The 13,816-nt window shown below is 42.6% G+C and overlaps 1 protein-coding gene across 1 annotated transcript in view; it reads left to right on the forward strand.

Annotated features, from left to right (window-relative positions):
- The window catches only part of FRMD4A (FERM domain containing 4A), a 196,078-nt gene that overhangs the window by 165,636 nt on the left and 16,626 nt on the right, over positions 1–13,816 (forward strand). The window contains exons 15-17 of the mRNA XM_070947795.1: positions 2,141–2,274; positions 8,087–8,209; positions 12,651–12,879. Of these exons, the coding sequence (XP_070803896.1) occupies positions 2,141–2,274; positions 8,087–8,209; positions 12,651–12,879 (486 nt within the window). The remainder of the gene's footprint in view (positions 1–2,140; positions 2,275–8,086; positions 8,210–12,650; positions 12,880–13,816) is intronic.

The following is a 13,816-nucleotide window of genomic DNA, read 5'->3' on the forward strand; positions in this document are numbered from 1 at the left end:
TTTTCATGTCGGGGAATGCACATCTAGCCTCCCTCAGGATTCTCACATTCCTGTTGTGCGAATGCTTGAAGGTGCCAGGCGGTTTTCCATGGGCACCACATCCCGACGAGAAGATTCCTCCTAACTCCATGTCCCTAATCATGGAAGGGCAACTTACATACAAGGCCTGCTTCGGTTATCGCAGTGGGGTGTGCGATAAGATTGCTGCTGTAAACCCAATTTGAGTCAAAAGACATGGATGCTTTTGACCAATCAATCAGAACAGACCTGGAAGGGACCTTGGAGGTCATCTAGTCCAACCCTTTGCTCCAGCAGGAGATCTTATACCACTGGTTGTCCAGTCTCTTCTTAAACTCCTCCAGTGATGGAGAACCCACAACTTCTGGTGGCTCTTCCACTGGTTATTTGTTCTCACTTGTTAAGGATATTGTTGTTGTGTTACCAACCAGCAGAGTAAATGCACAAGGAAATGTTGCTGAGAGCAATGAATAAGAGATATGCAAACTGGTTTATCAAAAGCTTACTTTATAGTAGAAAAAACAATCTCATAGTCTTTAAACAAATTCCAAGTCTTTGCCAGTTAAATCAGTCCAGTAGTTACAGATATCTTCTTACCAAACAAACATTAGTTGGTTAGAATAACAAACTCACTCTGGTTCACAAACCACGATGGTAGCAGATCCATCCAACGATGATTAGCAGATAGCAACTCCTCTCAATGGTAGCATATCATACTCTGGTAGCATATCATATCAGCTTCATCATCAAACTGAATACGTTACAATACCTTGCTTAAATACTCTCACAACCAGTCATTACCTAATTACAGCATGACTCAGCATTACAATGAATACCTTTAAAGTAACATAATACATTTACAGATTAAAGTTACAGTACACATATATTGCCTGGACAACTAGTTAGGCTCAAACCATATCCTAACATCACTGTTAGGAAGTTTCTCCTTATTCCAGGTTGCGTCTCTCCTTGATGAGTTTCCACCCATTGTTTCTTGTCCTGCCTTCTGGTGCTTTGGAGAATAATTTGACCCCCTCTTTTTTGTGGCAGCCCCTCAAATACTGGAAGACTGCTATCACGTCACCCCTAGGTCTTCTTTTCTCTAGACTGGGCATATCCAATTCAATGCACAATGCTACAGTACTTATATGAGATGCAGCTGCAAGCTTCTAATGCCGCTTACCCAAAGTTGCTAATGACAAGTTGTAGAGAAGCAGATTGTGATGGTTGGCCTGCTTTAGGAGTGTTTGTGACCCAAGATAAATCTGTAGCTTGCACATGTCTGATCTTGCACAATCCAGCCTCGTTTATTTTTTTTTATTATTTTTTTTAATTTGATTTATATGCCGCCCTTCTCCGGAGACTCAGGGCGGCTTACAATGCGTTAAGCAATAGCCTTCATACTTTTGTATATTTATACAAAGTCAGCTTATTGCCCCCACAAACTGGGTCCTCATTTAACCTACCTTAGAAAGGATGGAAGGCAGAGTCAACCTTGAGCCTGGTGAGATTTGAACTTGCAGTAATTGCAGGCAGCTGGTCTTAATAACAGGGTGCTTTAGACCACTGTACTACCAAGGCTCCTAACCTTGGTGCCTGAGAATATCTTCTCCTAGTCATCCACTTACAATGATCGGGTGATGAACTTGGGCAACTGACCATGATGTTAATCCATTCAGTTGTTCCAAATCCGGGCAATTCTGTTGGCCAGGTCTCTCCTCATCTTCTGATCTTGCACTACTTCTTTGAGTTGTTCTATGTTCTGGCTGGTTTCGGTTTTGATGGTGTCCAGCCACTTCTGGCCTGGTTTCCTTTTATTGCTAACTCTTCCAAGCACAATTGCTTTCTCCAGTGAATTCCCTTGTACGACTTGGCCAAAGTAAGGGAGACTTTTGTGATTTTTGCCTCCCAGTGGCATGTCTGGTGTTATACGCTCCAATGCTTGCTTGCGGGTCACCTTTGCTGTCCAAAGAAGACGCGGGAGCCTTCTCCAGCATCACAGCTCAAACGAGTCCAGGTCCAAACCTGTCCGGTTTGGTTGTCCCGCTTCTCGTCCAGAAGCCACCCGCCTGGCTGCAGAGGAGGGTCAGCTGCCTTAATGCCTTCGTTGTTTCCCCAACAGGTTCTCAGGAGTCCGACAGCTCTCAGTCTGCCAAGAAAGACATGCTGGCTGCCTTAAAATCCAGACAAGAAGCCCTGGAGGAGACGCTGCGCCAACGCCTGGAGGAACTGAAGAAGCTGTGTCTCCGGGAAGCGGTAGGCAACAAAGATGCTTCCTTTCAAAGACTTTTTATTAAAAATTATCAAATTATGAAAATAAGGATGACAGGAAAATAGGGAAGGGGAAGAGAGGCTTAGGTACAGGGGGAAGGAAAAGGAAAGGAAAAAGTCGAGGGAGAGAGGAAGGGAAGGGAGAGGAGAGGAAAGGAAAGGAAAGGAAAGGAAGGGAGGGGAGGGGAGGGGAGGGGAGGGAAGGGAAGGGAAGGGAAGGGAAGGGAAGGGAAGGGAAGGGAAGGGAAGGGAAGGGAAGGGAAGGTAGAAAGGAAGGCAGAAGGGGAGGGAAGAGGAAGGAAAGGAAAGGAAAGGAAAGGAAAGAAGGAAAGGAAAGGAAAGGAAAGGAAAGGAAAGGAAAGGAAAGGAAAGGAAAGGAAAGGAAAGGAAAGGAAAGGAAAGGAAAGGAAAGGAGAGGGAAGGGAAGGGAAGGGAAGGAAGAAGGGAAGGGAAGGTAGAAAGGAAGGCAGAAGGGGAGGGAAGAGGAAGGAAAGGAAAGGAAAGGAAAGGAAGAAGGGAAGAAATGAAAGGAAGGGAAGGAAGAAGAGAAGGGAAGGTAGAAAGGAAGGCAGAAGGGAAGGGAGGGAAAGGAAAGGAAAGGAAGGGAAGGGAAGGGAAGGGAAGGAAGAAGAGAAGGGAAGGTAGAAAGGAAGGCAGAAGGGAAGGGAAGAGGAAGGAAAGGAAAGGAAAGGAAAGGAAAGGAAAGGAAGAAGAGAAGGGAAGGTAGAAAGGAAGGCAGAAGGGAAGGGAGGGAAAGGAAAGGAAAGGAAAGGAAAGGAAAGGAAAGGAAAGGAAAGGAAAGGAAAGGAAAGAAGGAAAGGAAAAGAAAGGCCCAATCTTTTTCAGCATAGTAACTACAGAATAAAATTACAACCTCATTTTTTTAACTTCACCACTTTAACAAATACTAGCCATTTCTATAACAACCAACTGTACAATCAGCAAAACTCAATGTTGGTTTTCCCCCCCCTGTCTCAAGCACAAAGTCCAGAAGCGGTTTCCAAGTAGAAGCAAATCCGGATGGGTTCTTTTCTCTAATTGAAGCAGACAATTTTGCCCTCTCTGCTGACTCCCATCCCTTTCCATCCATTCTTCTATTTGGAAAGTTGAGGGCAACCGAGATGCTTCTAATCCTACCCTTAAGGGGCAAGGCTAATTGTGCCTAACATAATCCTTTCAGAGGATGTGGATATCCTATCTGAATTCCCTCTGTTGCTCTTATTAAATCATTTGAATAAAATAACATAAATCAGCCCTTCCTCTCCAGAAGATAGAAGAATGAATCAACTGGGGAATCCCTTGCGTGTTGAGTTAAAATAGGCAATTAAAAAAATAGTGTGGGAAATGAAGCTTTTGACCCCACCCATGGGCTCAGTCCGGTTCGTCTCCTATAAATAGGGAGGCCAAAGGCCAGATTTGGCTCTTAATACACTGCAGGCCTGGATTTAATTGAAATGGATCCAGTTTTATTAGCTGGCTGCAGATGAGTGTGAACGTTTGTTTATTTATCTGGTTTATACCCCACTTTTCTCCTTAAGGGACCGACAGGTGAGCAAATGCTCGAGTTAAGACAGAAAGGAAAACTGGTTGGACCGACGACGCATGGAAAAACAGTTAGATGATCCTTAATTAAATCTGCATTTCACTAAGTTGCAGTCATTAAATTTCATTACGCTTGCAGGCCAACGTAATTAAAAAGGTTGTTTATATATTTATTTTAAAGGATCGTCCGGACCATTTAAATTTTGCTTTTAGCACGAAACTCAGCAAGTTGTCTACATTATGAACACGAAATCTATTTGTCTCATCTTGCATAATTTTTCTCTTTAAATAATTGATCTCAGCGAAGATCAGCCAGCTCATGATTCCTGAAAATCTTGTTCGGTTTCTGTTCCTTCTGAGATTTCCACGGATAGAGAAGCATATATTTTCCATGAGTGATTATACACATAGTCCCCGACTTACGACTGCAATTTGAGCCCAAAAATTCTGTTGCTAAGCCAGACGGTTATTAAGTGAGTTTGGCCCCGTTTTACGACCTTTCTTGCTGCTGTTGTTAAGCGAATCACCATTCGTTAAGTTAGTAACCTGGTTGTTGTGAATCGGAAATGTCAGAAGGTCGCAAAAAGGGGATTGCGTGACCCTGGGACACTACAACTGTCAAAAGTCCATGCCAGTTGCCAAGCCTCTGAATTTTTGATCGCGTCATCCCGGGGGATGCTGCAAAGGTTGTAAGTGTGAAAAACGGTCATAAGTCGCTTTTTTTCAGTGCCGTTGTAACTTCAGACAGTCACTAAATGAACTATTATAAGTCAAGAACTAGCTGCATTTATTTATTTATTTATTTATTTGGTTCGATTTATATGCCGCCCTTCTCCGGAGACTCAGGGCGGCTTACAATACGTTAAGCAATAGCCTTCATACTTTTGTATATTTATACAAAGTCAGTTTATGGCCCCCACAATCCGGGTCCTTAGAAAGGATGGAAGGCTGAGTCGACCTTGAGCCTGGTGAGAATTGAACTTGCAGTAATTGCAGGCAGCTGGTGTTACTTTACAGCACTTTAGTCTGCTGCGCCACCAAGGCATTCTCTCTTTCAAAGAAGATTGGACATTTCTCAGAGGCTGAAATTCTATACCTGGAGCAGTGCAGTGTGACGTTCGTTGCACCTTTAAACACAACACTATCCAAAAACAGGATCTTTCCATTGTGTTTTTTTTTTCCTAAATCCTTTCTAACCCTAAGCAAAAGAACGGATGGAAATAAAAACAAAAACAAAAATGAGGAAGTCAGCAGAAATGCTTCACCGATTCAACCTCACAGGGCCCTTTCTTTCTTTCTTTCTTTCTTTCTTTCTTTCTTTCTTTCTTTCTTTCTTTCTTTCTTCTCCCTCCCTCTTTCTCTCTCTCTCCCCCTCCCTCTTTCTTTTTCTTTCTTTTTCTCTTTCTTTTTTCTCCCTCCCTCCCTCCCTCCCTTTTTCTCTCTCTCCCCCTCCCTCCCTCCCTCCCTCTTTCTTTCTTTCTTTTTCTTTCTTTCTCCCTGCCTCTTTCTCTCTCTCCCCTCCCTCTTTCTTTCTTTCTTTTTCTTTTTTCTCCCTCCCTCCTTCTCTCTCCCCCTCCCTCCCTTTCTTTCTTTCTTTTTCTTTCTTTCTTTCTTTCTTTCTTTCTTTCTTTCTCCCTCCCTTTCTCTCTCTCTCCCCCTCCCCTTCCCTTTCTTTTTCTTTCTTTCTCTTTCTTTCTCCCTCCCTCTTTCTCTCTCTCCCCCTCCCTCTCTTTCTTTCTTTCTTTTATTTCTTCTCCTTCCCTCTCTCCCTCTTCTCTCTCCCCCTCCCTCCCTTTCTCTCTTTCTTTCTTTCTCTCTTTCTTTCTTTTCTTAAATCCTCCTTGAGTTGGAGAGTGTGACAGTGTGAGGGGGGAGGGGGGAGAGGTCAGCAGAGGTCACCCAAAGGGGATGCCTTAACATTTTTGTTTAAAACAGCCCTCCTCGCACATAAGTAAGTTAATCGTCCACTCTCAACTTCTCTCGTTACTTGGCCATCCATCACTCCGAAGACGTCGATTTTCCTGTGGGAATCGCTGGCTCAGGAGGGGGCAATTAAGTCTGGACCCCCGACTATTTGCAACAGCCAAGCATCGGGTTTCTGCAGGCTTCGGTTCTTTAGCGGCTCTGCTTAGATTACAGGAGCCCGGATGCTAACAAGCCATTCATTGTTTCGCTCCTCTCTGGATCTTTTTTAAAAGACGGAGCCTGTCGCAGAGTCCTTGCAAACACACAAGGCCAAGTTCAAGATGAATTCATTTACTCACAGCCAATAATCTCGGATGCATCTTTCTGAAATCGGAATGTGAAAAGAGCTTGTGAATTTTAAGACCTCAAAGGAAGGTAGTGGTTTTCTCTCAACTTCAACGATCGTCGCGTAGAAAAAAGTGTAAATATAGACCCACAATGGGGGGAAAAATGGATTTGGTTTTGAGGGCGATGTCAACTGTTTTAAACTGACAGATTAACGGAGAGAAGGATTGGGGGGGAGGGGACATATGACAGCAGTGTTCCGGTATTTGAGGGGCTGCCACAAAGAAGAGGAGGGGGTCCACTTATTTTCCAAAGCACCTGAAGGCAGGACAAGAAGCAACGGATGGAAACTAATCAAGGAGAGAAGCAACCTGGAATTAAGGAGAAACTTCCTAACAGTGAGGACAATTAACCAGTGGAACAGCCTGCCACCAGAAGTTGTGTTTGCTCCAACACTGGAGGTTTTTAAAGAAGAGACTGGGCAGCCACCTGTCTGAAATGGTATAAGGTCTTGTGCTTGACGTGCAGGTTGGACTAGATAACCTCTAAGGCCCCTTCCAGCTCTATTCTGATTGATTTTATTTGGTCCTCTTTCTGTTCCCCAGCTTGGCACCCTACTAAATGATTCATTTCTGGTTGGCACCTCTGTATTGTTCTCCTAACACGTCAGCCTGGTCTTCGGCCCTTTGCTTCTGGTCCTGCCCAACCTCACTCTGTGCCAACATAATTTGGAATTTAGCACTTGATCAAATCAGACCTAAAGCCAATTGTTTTACACTGAATGAAAGAGCACGTGGCAGGCAAATTGATGAAGCAATTGTTTTATTTATCACAAAAATGCTCAAGAGGATATAAATTATTTTTAAAGTATAAAGCAGATGTAAATTTATAGAGGTATATACATATCAGCCATCGCTTCTGGGGCTGCAAACAATTGATTTAGACCAAGAGTGAGTCAAGAATGGGAGAGCTAGAGTTAAATGAAACCATATAAATTTGACAGACAGACAAACAGGTGGGTAGATAGATATGAGAGAGAAAGAGAGAGACCTGGGCTTAGAAGAACTTAGAATAACTTTATTGTCACTTTAAATGTACACTATAATCGGCACACATTAAAATGAAATTTCGTTGCATACAGCTCTCAAAGGGTCACCACCTCGAGATGGGGAAGGAAGGAAGGAAGGAGAGAGAGAGAGAGAAAGGAGAGAGAGAGAAAGAAAGAAAGAAAGAAAGAAAGAAAGAAAGAAAGAAAGAAAGAAAGAAAGAAAGAAGAGAGAGAAAGAAGGAAGGAAGGAGAGAGAAAGAAAGGAGAGAGAGTGAGAGAAAGAGAGAAAAAGAGGGAAGGAAGGAAGGAGAGAGAGAAAGAAAGGAGAGAGAAAGAAAGAAGGAAAGAAAAAGAAGGAAGGAAGGAGAGAGAAAGAAAGGAGAGAGAGAAAGAAAAAGAAAGAGAGAAAGAAGGAAGGAGAGAAAAAGAAAGGAGAGAGTGAGAGAGAAAGAAAGAAAGCAAAAAAGAAGGAAGGAAGGAGAAAGAAAGGAGAGAGAGAGAAAGAAAAGGAAAGAAAAAGATGGAAGGAAGGAAGGAGAGAGAGAAAGAAAGGAGAGAGAGAAAGAAAGAAGGAAGGAAGGAAGGAAGGAGAAAGAGAAAGAAAGGAGAGAGAAAGAGAAAGAAAGAGAAAAAGAAAGATGCACAATTAGAGTTTATTTCAGTTGGGCCTTTAAATTGGGAGTTTGAGTCAAGCACAAGGGGGTAGGTCTTCGATCATTCAGTTATTCCCTCTATCTTGGCCCCCCAGCCCACCCCAGGAATGACTGCAGTGCCTTGGATTTGGGTGGGAAGGTTACCACCATATTCTTTTCCCTCGTTCACAGATACATCGGTGGATTCCTGAAGGGTCCTGGGCCCGGCATGGATTGAACGTTGTTGAGCTTGTTAATGTCCATTTGAGGCAGGATCCCCAAAGATCCCTGCTAATTAACTCCTGGCTTTGCTGTGTGATTTCAGGAACTTACTGGAAAATTGCCAAGGGAGTATCCCCTCAACCCGGGGGAGGAGCCCCCAGTTGTGAGAAGAAGAATTGGTACTTCTTTTAAACTGGATGAACAGAAAATGCTACCCAAGGGAGAGGTAAATGACCCACTCTGCGTTACGAATGTCCAAATATTTGGTTACTACCAGGCTCTGGAAAAATCCAATCATCCTCTCATCTGTCTTTTTCTGTCCTTCTTTCGTCTCTCTATTTATTGCTATGAACTAAGAGTCCATATTGGCTGGCTGGCTGGATAGATAGATAGATATAGATAGACAGATAGATATGGATGGATGGATGGATGGATGGATGGATGGATAGATAAATAGATAGATAGATGGATGGATGGATGGATGGAAGGAAGGAAAAAAGAAAGAAAGAAAGAAAGAAAGAAAGAAAGAAAGAAAGAAAGAAAGAAAGAAAGAAAGAAAGAAAGAAAAAAGAAGAAAGAATTCTTTATTGGCCAAGTGTGATTGGACACACAAGGAATTTCTCTTTGGTGCATACACTCTCAGTGTACATAAAAGAAAAGATACGTTTGTCAAGAATCATAAGGTACAACACTTAATGACAGTCATAGGGTACAAATAAACAATCGGGAAACAATATCAATATAAATCGTAAGGATCCAAGCAACAAAATTACAGTCATACGGTCATAAGTGGGAGGAGAGGGGGGGTGGGAACGATGAGAAGATTAATAGTAGTGCAGACTTACTGAATAGTTTGACAGTGTTGAGGGAATTATTTGTTTAGCAGAGTGATGGCGTTCGGGAAAAAACTGTTCTTGTGTCTAGTTGTTCTGGTGTGCAGTGCTCTATAGCGTTGTTTTGAGGGGAGGGAGGAGGGAAGAAGGGAGGAGGGAGACCAAGCTGACATGAAACGCAAATCAAAAAGAGATCCTGTGGATCGATCATAAACAATACTCGGAGGTCCAGCTCACCTCCTTCTGCTGTTTGCTTGAAGGACCAGCCACACCATCTACCATCCAGCTTTCCATTAGGAGAAGATCCTTGAGGCAGATGGATTTAGCAAACCTCCCTACCTTGGTCAAAGGTGCATTTCCAAAAGGCAACAGGATTTTCTTGGCCTAATTTTTTTTCCTTGAAGACATTTCACTTCTCACCCAAGAAGCTTCTTCAGTTCTTCAGAAGGTTTTTCAAGGAAAAAAACACACCATTTTTTTCCCATTTGCCTTTTGGAAAAGTTATTATTATTTATTATTATTATTCAATTTATATACCGCCCTTCTCCTATTGGACTCAGGGCGGTGCGCAGCCAAGGATAAAAAACATACCAATACAAAATTTAAAATCAATTAAAAGAATTATACAGCTTTGGCCCACAATTTAAAACAATCCAATTAAAAGTAGCTTTGGGACAATCATCACCTGGATGATTGGGAATCTCCGTAGATATTTAGCCGTTCTTTTAATTTGACTCTTTCCGTGCACTCTGCTTGGGCTATTCTTAATAATCCTAACCCTGAAAAATGCAGATGAGCTAACCAATTCATGGATCATGGCATGCTGGTATTTTTAAAAATGTCTCTTTTTACGACCCTGTAAATCCCTTCATTCAGAGTAGAGGTGAGGCAACTGGATGGAGCTGAGCATTTACTAGCCAGATGCCCTTCCCGATGCCTATGCGAAGTGCACAGCAGATATTTTTTCTTTACGACCTGGGAGGCATGCTTGTGCTAAAAGAATTGCATCTAAAGAACTGAGTCTCTGACAATCACATCTTTCTATTGTAAATGTATTCTGAATTTTTCAATTCTGCTGGAGAATTCTCTTTGAAGGTGACTCCGCCATCTGCATTAAGGAGATTAGAACTTGTTCTCCTGGACTGGGATATGCATTGATTAAAAAAAAAGATTTGAAAAACGTTGATGCTTATATTGTAGATCTGCCTTTTTAAGACTTCAGACATTCAATCCAGTTCTGTTTGTGTGTGTGTTTTTAATTAATCCTGATACACCATAGACATGCCATGGCAGGAAAACATTGCTTTGTTTCACACGAAGGAGTGTGAGATGAATGTCTTTAGCCTGCAATGAGCCTTACAAACATAACATTTTTTTTTAGCTGCACCTCAACATTGGGATTATAAATGGGATTGAAACAAACTCGTATCCATCGCATAAGGCTGATGATTTTGTTTTTTAACCTTTTCTTTGCTTGGAACGTGCAGAGGTTGTGAAGCTTTTTAAAGCCCCTTTAGAGGCTTCAGACTCTTAGAACTGGGGTGTGAACTTCATCTACAGTTCACAGATCAAATGCACTTTTTTTAAAAAAATAAAGCTTGAGCGGTGCTTTTCATCCTTCGATGCTTTTCGCCCTTCGCTTTCTGTGGACGTGGGAGATTTTTGGGGGGAGGAGGGAGGGAGAGCAGAAGTGTGGGAGTGGATGGGAAGGAGAAAAACAGGGCTGTAGCATTTATGTATTGTGTGAAATGCACATTTAATCAACTCGCTGTTGACAGAGATTATCAAATCTTCAAAGCGAAACTTTTAAGCGCCCACAAAGAATAGCCTTTTGGCCAATCGCAACAAGGGAAGAGCTGTAGTTACGGACTTAAAATAGTGCTGAGTCGTCCTAAACATCAAAAGAGCTTTTTTGAGATGAGTCAAGGACGGCCCTATTACCTTGATGAAGGATGAAGTCAAACCAGGTCCACCTGCACGTTTATAAACTGAAATAGGGAAGTTCTCTTTGATGTGCCAAAGACAGCTTCCAAAACCCACGCTGTGATTGGAATGAGGGAATCGTTCCCAATCAAGGGGAGAAGCACTAATCACTCATCTCTAATCAACGAGAGAAGCAACCTTAGAACTAAGGAGAAATTTCGTAACAGCGAGAACAGTCAACCAGTAGAAGTTGTGTGGCACCATCACTAGAGGCGTCTAAGTCTGGAATGGTGTAGGGCAGTGATGGCTAACCTTTCCAAGATTTGCTTCTTCCAGAGCCTTTCTAGGAGCCTGGGGAGGGCAAAAAAAAACAGGCCTTCTGGTCCCACTGGAAGTTGGGAAACATTCCATTTCCGGAGGGCCTCCAAGGGGGTGGAGAAGACCCAAAAATCAGCTGGCCGGCGTGCTGGAGCTGAGCTAGAGCAACGCTCACATGCCCACAGATATGGCTCTGGTTGCCACTTGTGACACGCGTGCCATAGGTTCACCATCACGGGTGTAGGTTCTCCTGTTTGAGCAAAGGTTGGACTAGAAGAGCTCCAAGGTCCCTTCCAACTCTGTTATTCTGGATAGAAGCAGACTTGGCTTTTAGTAGCTGTCATTTTCTTGGTGGTTTCACATATTTTTTGTTCGTCCAGTATAATTCCAAGATGGCGTGGGAGGACATCTGGAACTACCATTGTAAGAGTGGTCAACCCCTAAAAGGTAGTCCTCTTTGACCAGGATTTTACCAAACACAGAAAGATGCCTTTCGCATAAGTAGCTTCCCAACTTTTCACTGAGGTTGGTGATGTAGATAAGACCTCCTTCCACAAACCAGTTGTGATTATTGTCAACTCTGGCATCATTGGAAAGTTCAACTTCCCTATATATTTGTTTTTTTATTTGGATATAACTTCCGGGTTTTGTGCTTGTGATGAAAAAAGAAATGAAATGTTGACTTTGAATTTGCTGATTAGATAGATATGTTGTGATAGAAATATCTAGTTATATACTCATGGGTAAAAGTTAAAAAAAATGAAGATGTAATGTTATCTTGTACCGTGCTAAAAAGAGTCGGAAGTCAACGCCTTTTTCTTTCTTCCCCTGTACCTCATATTATCTTTCCCCTTTTCTTTTTTCTTCCCTTCATTTCCTATTTTTATTTTTATTTTATCCAAGGAGAGTAGAGTAGAGTAGAGTAGAGTAGAGTAGAGTAGAGTAGAGTAGAGTAGAGTAGAGTAAATACAGTACAGTGCAATGCAATGCAATAGTTGGAAGGGACCTTGGAGGTCTTCTAGTCCAACCCCCTGCTTAGGCAGGAAACCCTTTACCATTTCAGACAAATGCTTATCCAATATCTTCTTCAAAACTTCCAGTGTTGGAGCATTCACAACTTCTGGAGGCAAGTTGTTCCACTGATTAATTGTTCTAAGTGTTAGGAAATTTCTCCTTAGTTCTAGGTTGCTTCTCTCCTTGATGTGTTTCCACCCATTGTCCTGCCTTCATGTGCTTTGGAGAATAACTTGACTCCCTCTTCTTTGGGGTAGCCCCTGAGATATTGCAACACTGCTATCATGTCACCCCTAGTCCTTCTTTCCATTAAACTAGACATAGTTTATATGATACATGATAGAAGTTCAACTTCTCTGATAGAGGACAGTCCTGTTTCTTCTGTTGATCCAATGTCTTTTTTTTTTTCCTTTTTTTTTTCAAGTTTTTTTTTTAAGTTTTATTAACATAAACAAACATAAAACACAAATACATGTAAACACTTATACATTCTGTTGATCCAATGTCAATCCTGTGAAATTAGCCCAATGGAAGACCTTGAGACCCATTGACCATCGAAACTTCTTTCCTCTTGGACAGGAAGCTGAGCTGGAACGCTTGGAAAGAGAATTTGCCATCCAGTCCCAGATCACGGAAGCTGCTCGACGCCTGGCCAGCGAGCCCAACGTCAGCAAGAAGCTGAAGAAGCAGAGGAAGACCTCCTACCTGAACGCGCTGAAGAAGCTTCAGGAGATTGAAAACTCCATCAATGAGTACCGCATCAGATCTGGGAAGAAGCCAACCCAAAGAGCTTCGCTGATCATAGATGGTAAAGACAGTTGACCTTCTGTGTCATCCTGAGATTTTCTTTAGATGGGATGGGGGGTTTAAGAGGTTGGTAGATTCCATGGGTCTTGTAGGCCGCTTGAAGAAATAATGGAGAACCACCTATCTGGAGATTCTCAAAAGTAGGAGTTATGGAAGTCCACCAGGTGACTATCTCATGTTCATGGCCCAGCACCTCTTCAACCCCTCTGCAACTAGCCACTTCAGTATTAAATTCAGGAAACTGACAATAGGAAACAGGACTCGGGTGCAATTACGGATTGCAAGTCTGCAGGGGTGAAATGCTCCCGGTTCGGGCGATCTGGTAGCGATTGTGGCATGTGGTTCGGAGAACCGGTAGCGATGGCGGTACAAGGCTCCGCCCACCTGCTTGGGTGTTGTTACTTCCTGGTTTTAACCAGGAAGTAATGTGTTTTTTACCCTCTGTGTATGCACAGAGGGTCTGCACTCGCGGGCACTCCCAAACTGGTAAAGAAGGTAAGTAGATTTTACCCCTGCAAGTCTGCATTTTTTGTGGATGTGCAATCTTACAAAAGCAGCCCCAAAGAAAAAATGGGACTAGGAAAAAACAAGGCCATGAACGGGATTTCACTGAGCTTAAACATCCCTCGGTACGAAAGTTTTCTGTGGAAGAACATTTTCAACCAGATTTGCACCAAGAGTTGTTGTAATTATGACGTGGGCTAAGAGGAGTTGGCATTACAACGCACACACAAAATGCCGGTGATTCATATATTCTTCATTTTGGACTGTTCAAAATTTTGTTTTTAAGGTCCTCAGTTAAAAGGGCCACTGATTTACAAACCTGTTAAAAATTCACTGAGTCCTTGACTTATGATCACAATTGGGATGCTAAGCGATGTGGTCATTAAATGATTTCTAAGACTTCTTTTGCCAGGGTCTTTTAAGCGAACCACATG

This window comes from Pituophis catenifer, unplaced genomic scaffold, assembly GCF_029215685.1.
Source record: "Pituophis catenifer annectens isolate HBS135680 unplaced genomic scaffold, rPitCat1.0.hap2 SCAF_7, whole genome shotgun sequence".
Classification (NCBI taxonomy): Eukaryota; Metazoa; Chordata; class Lepidosauria; order Squamata; family Colubridae; genus Pituophis; species Pituophis catenifer.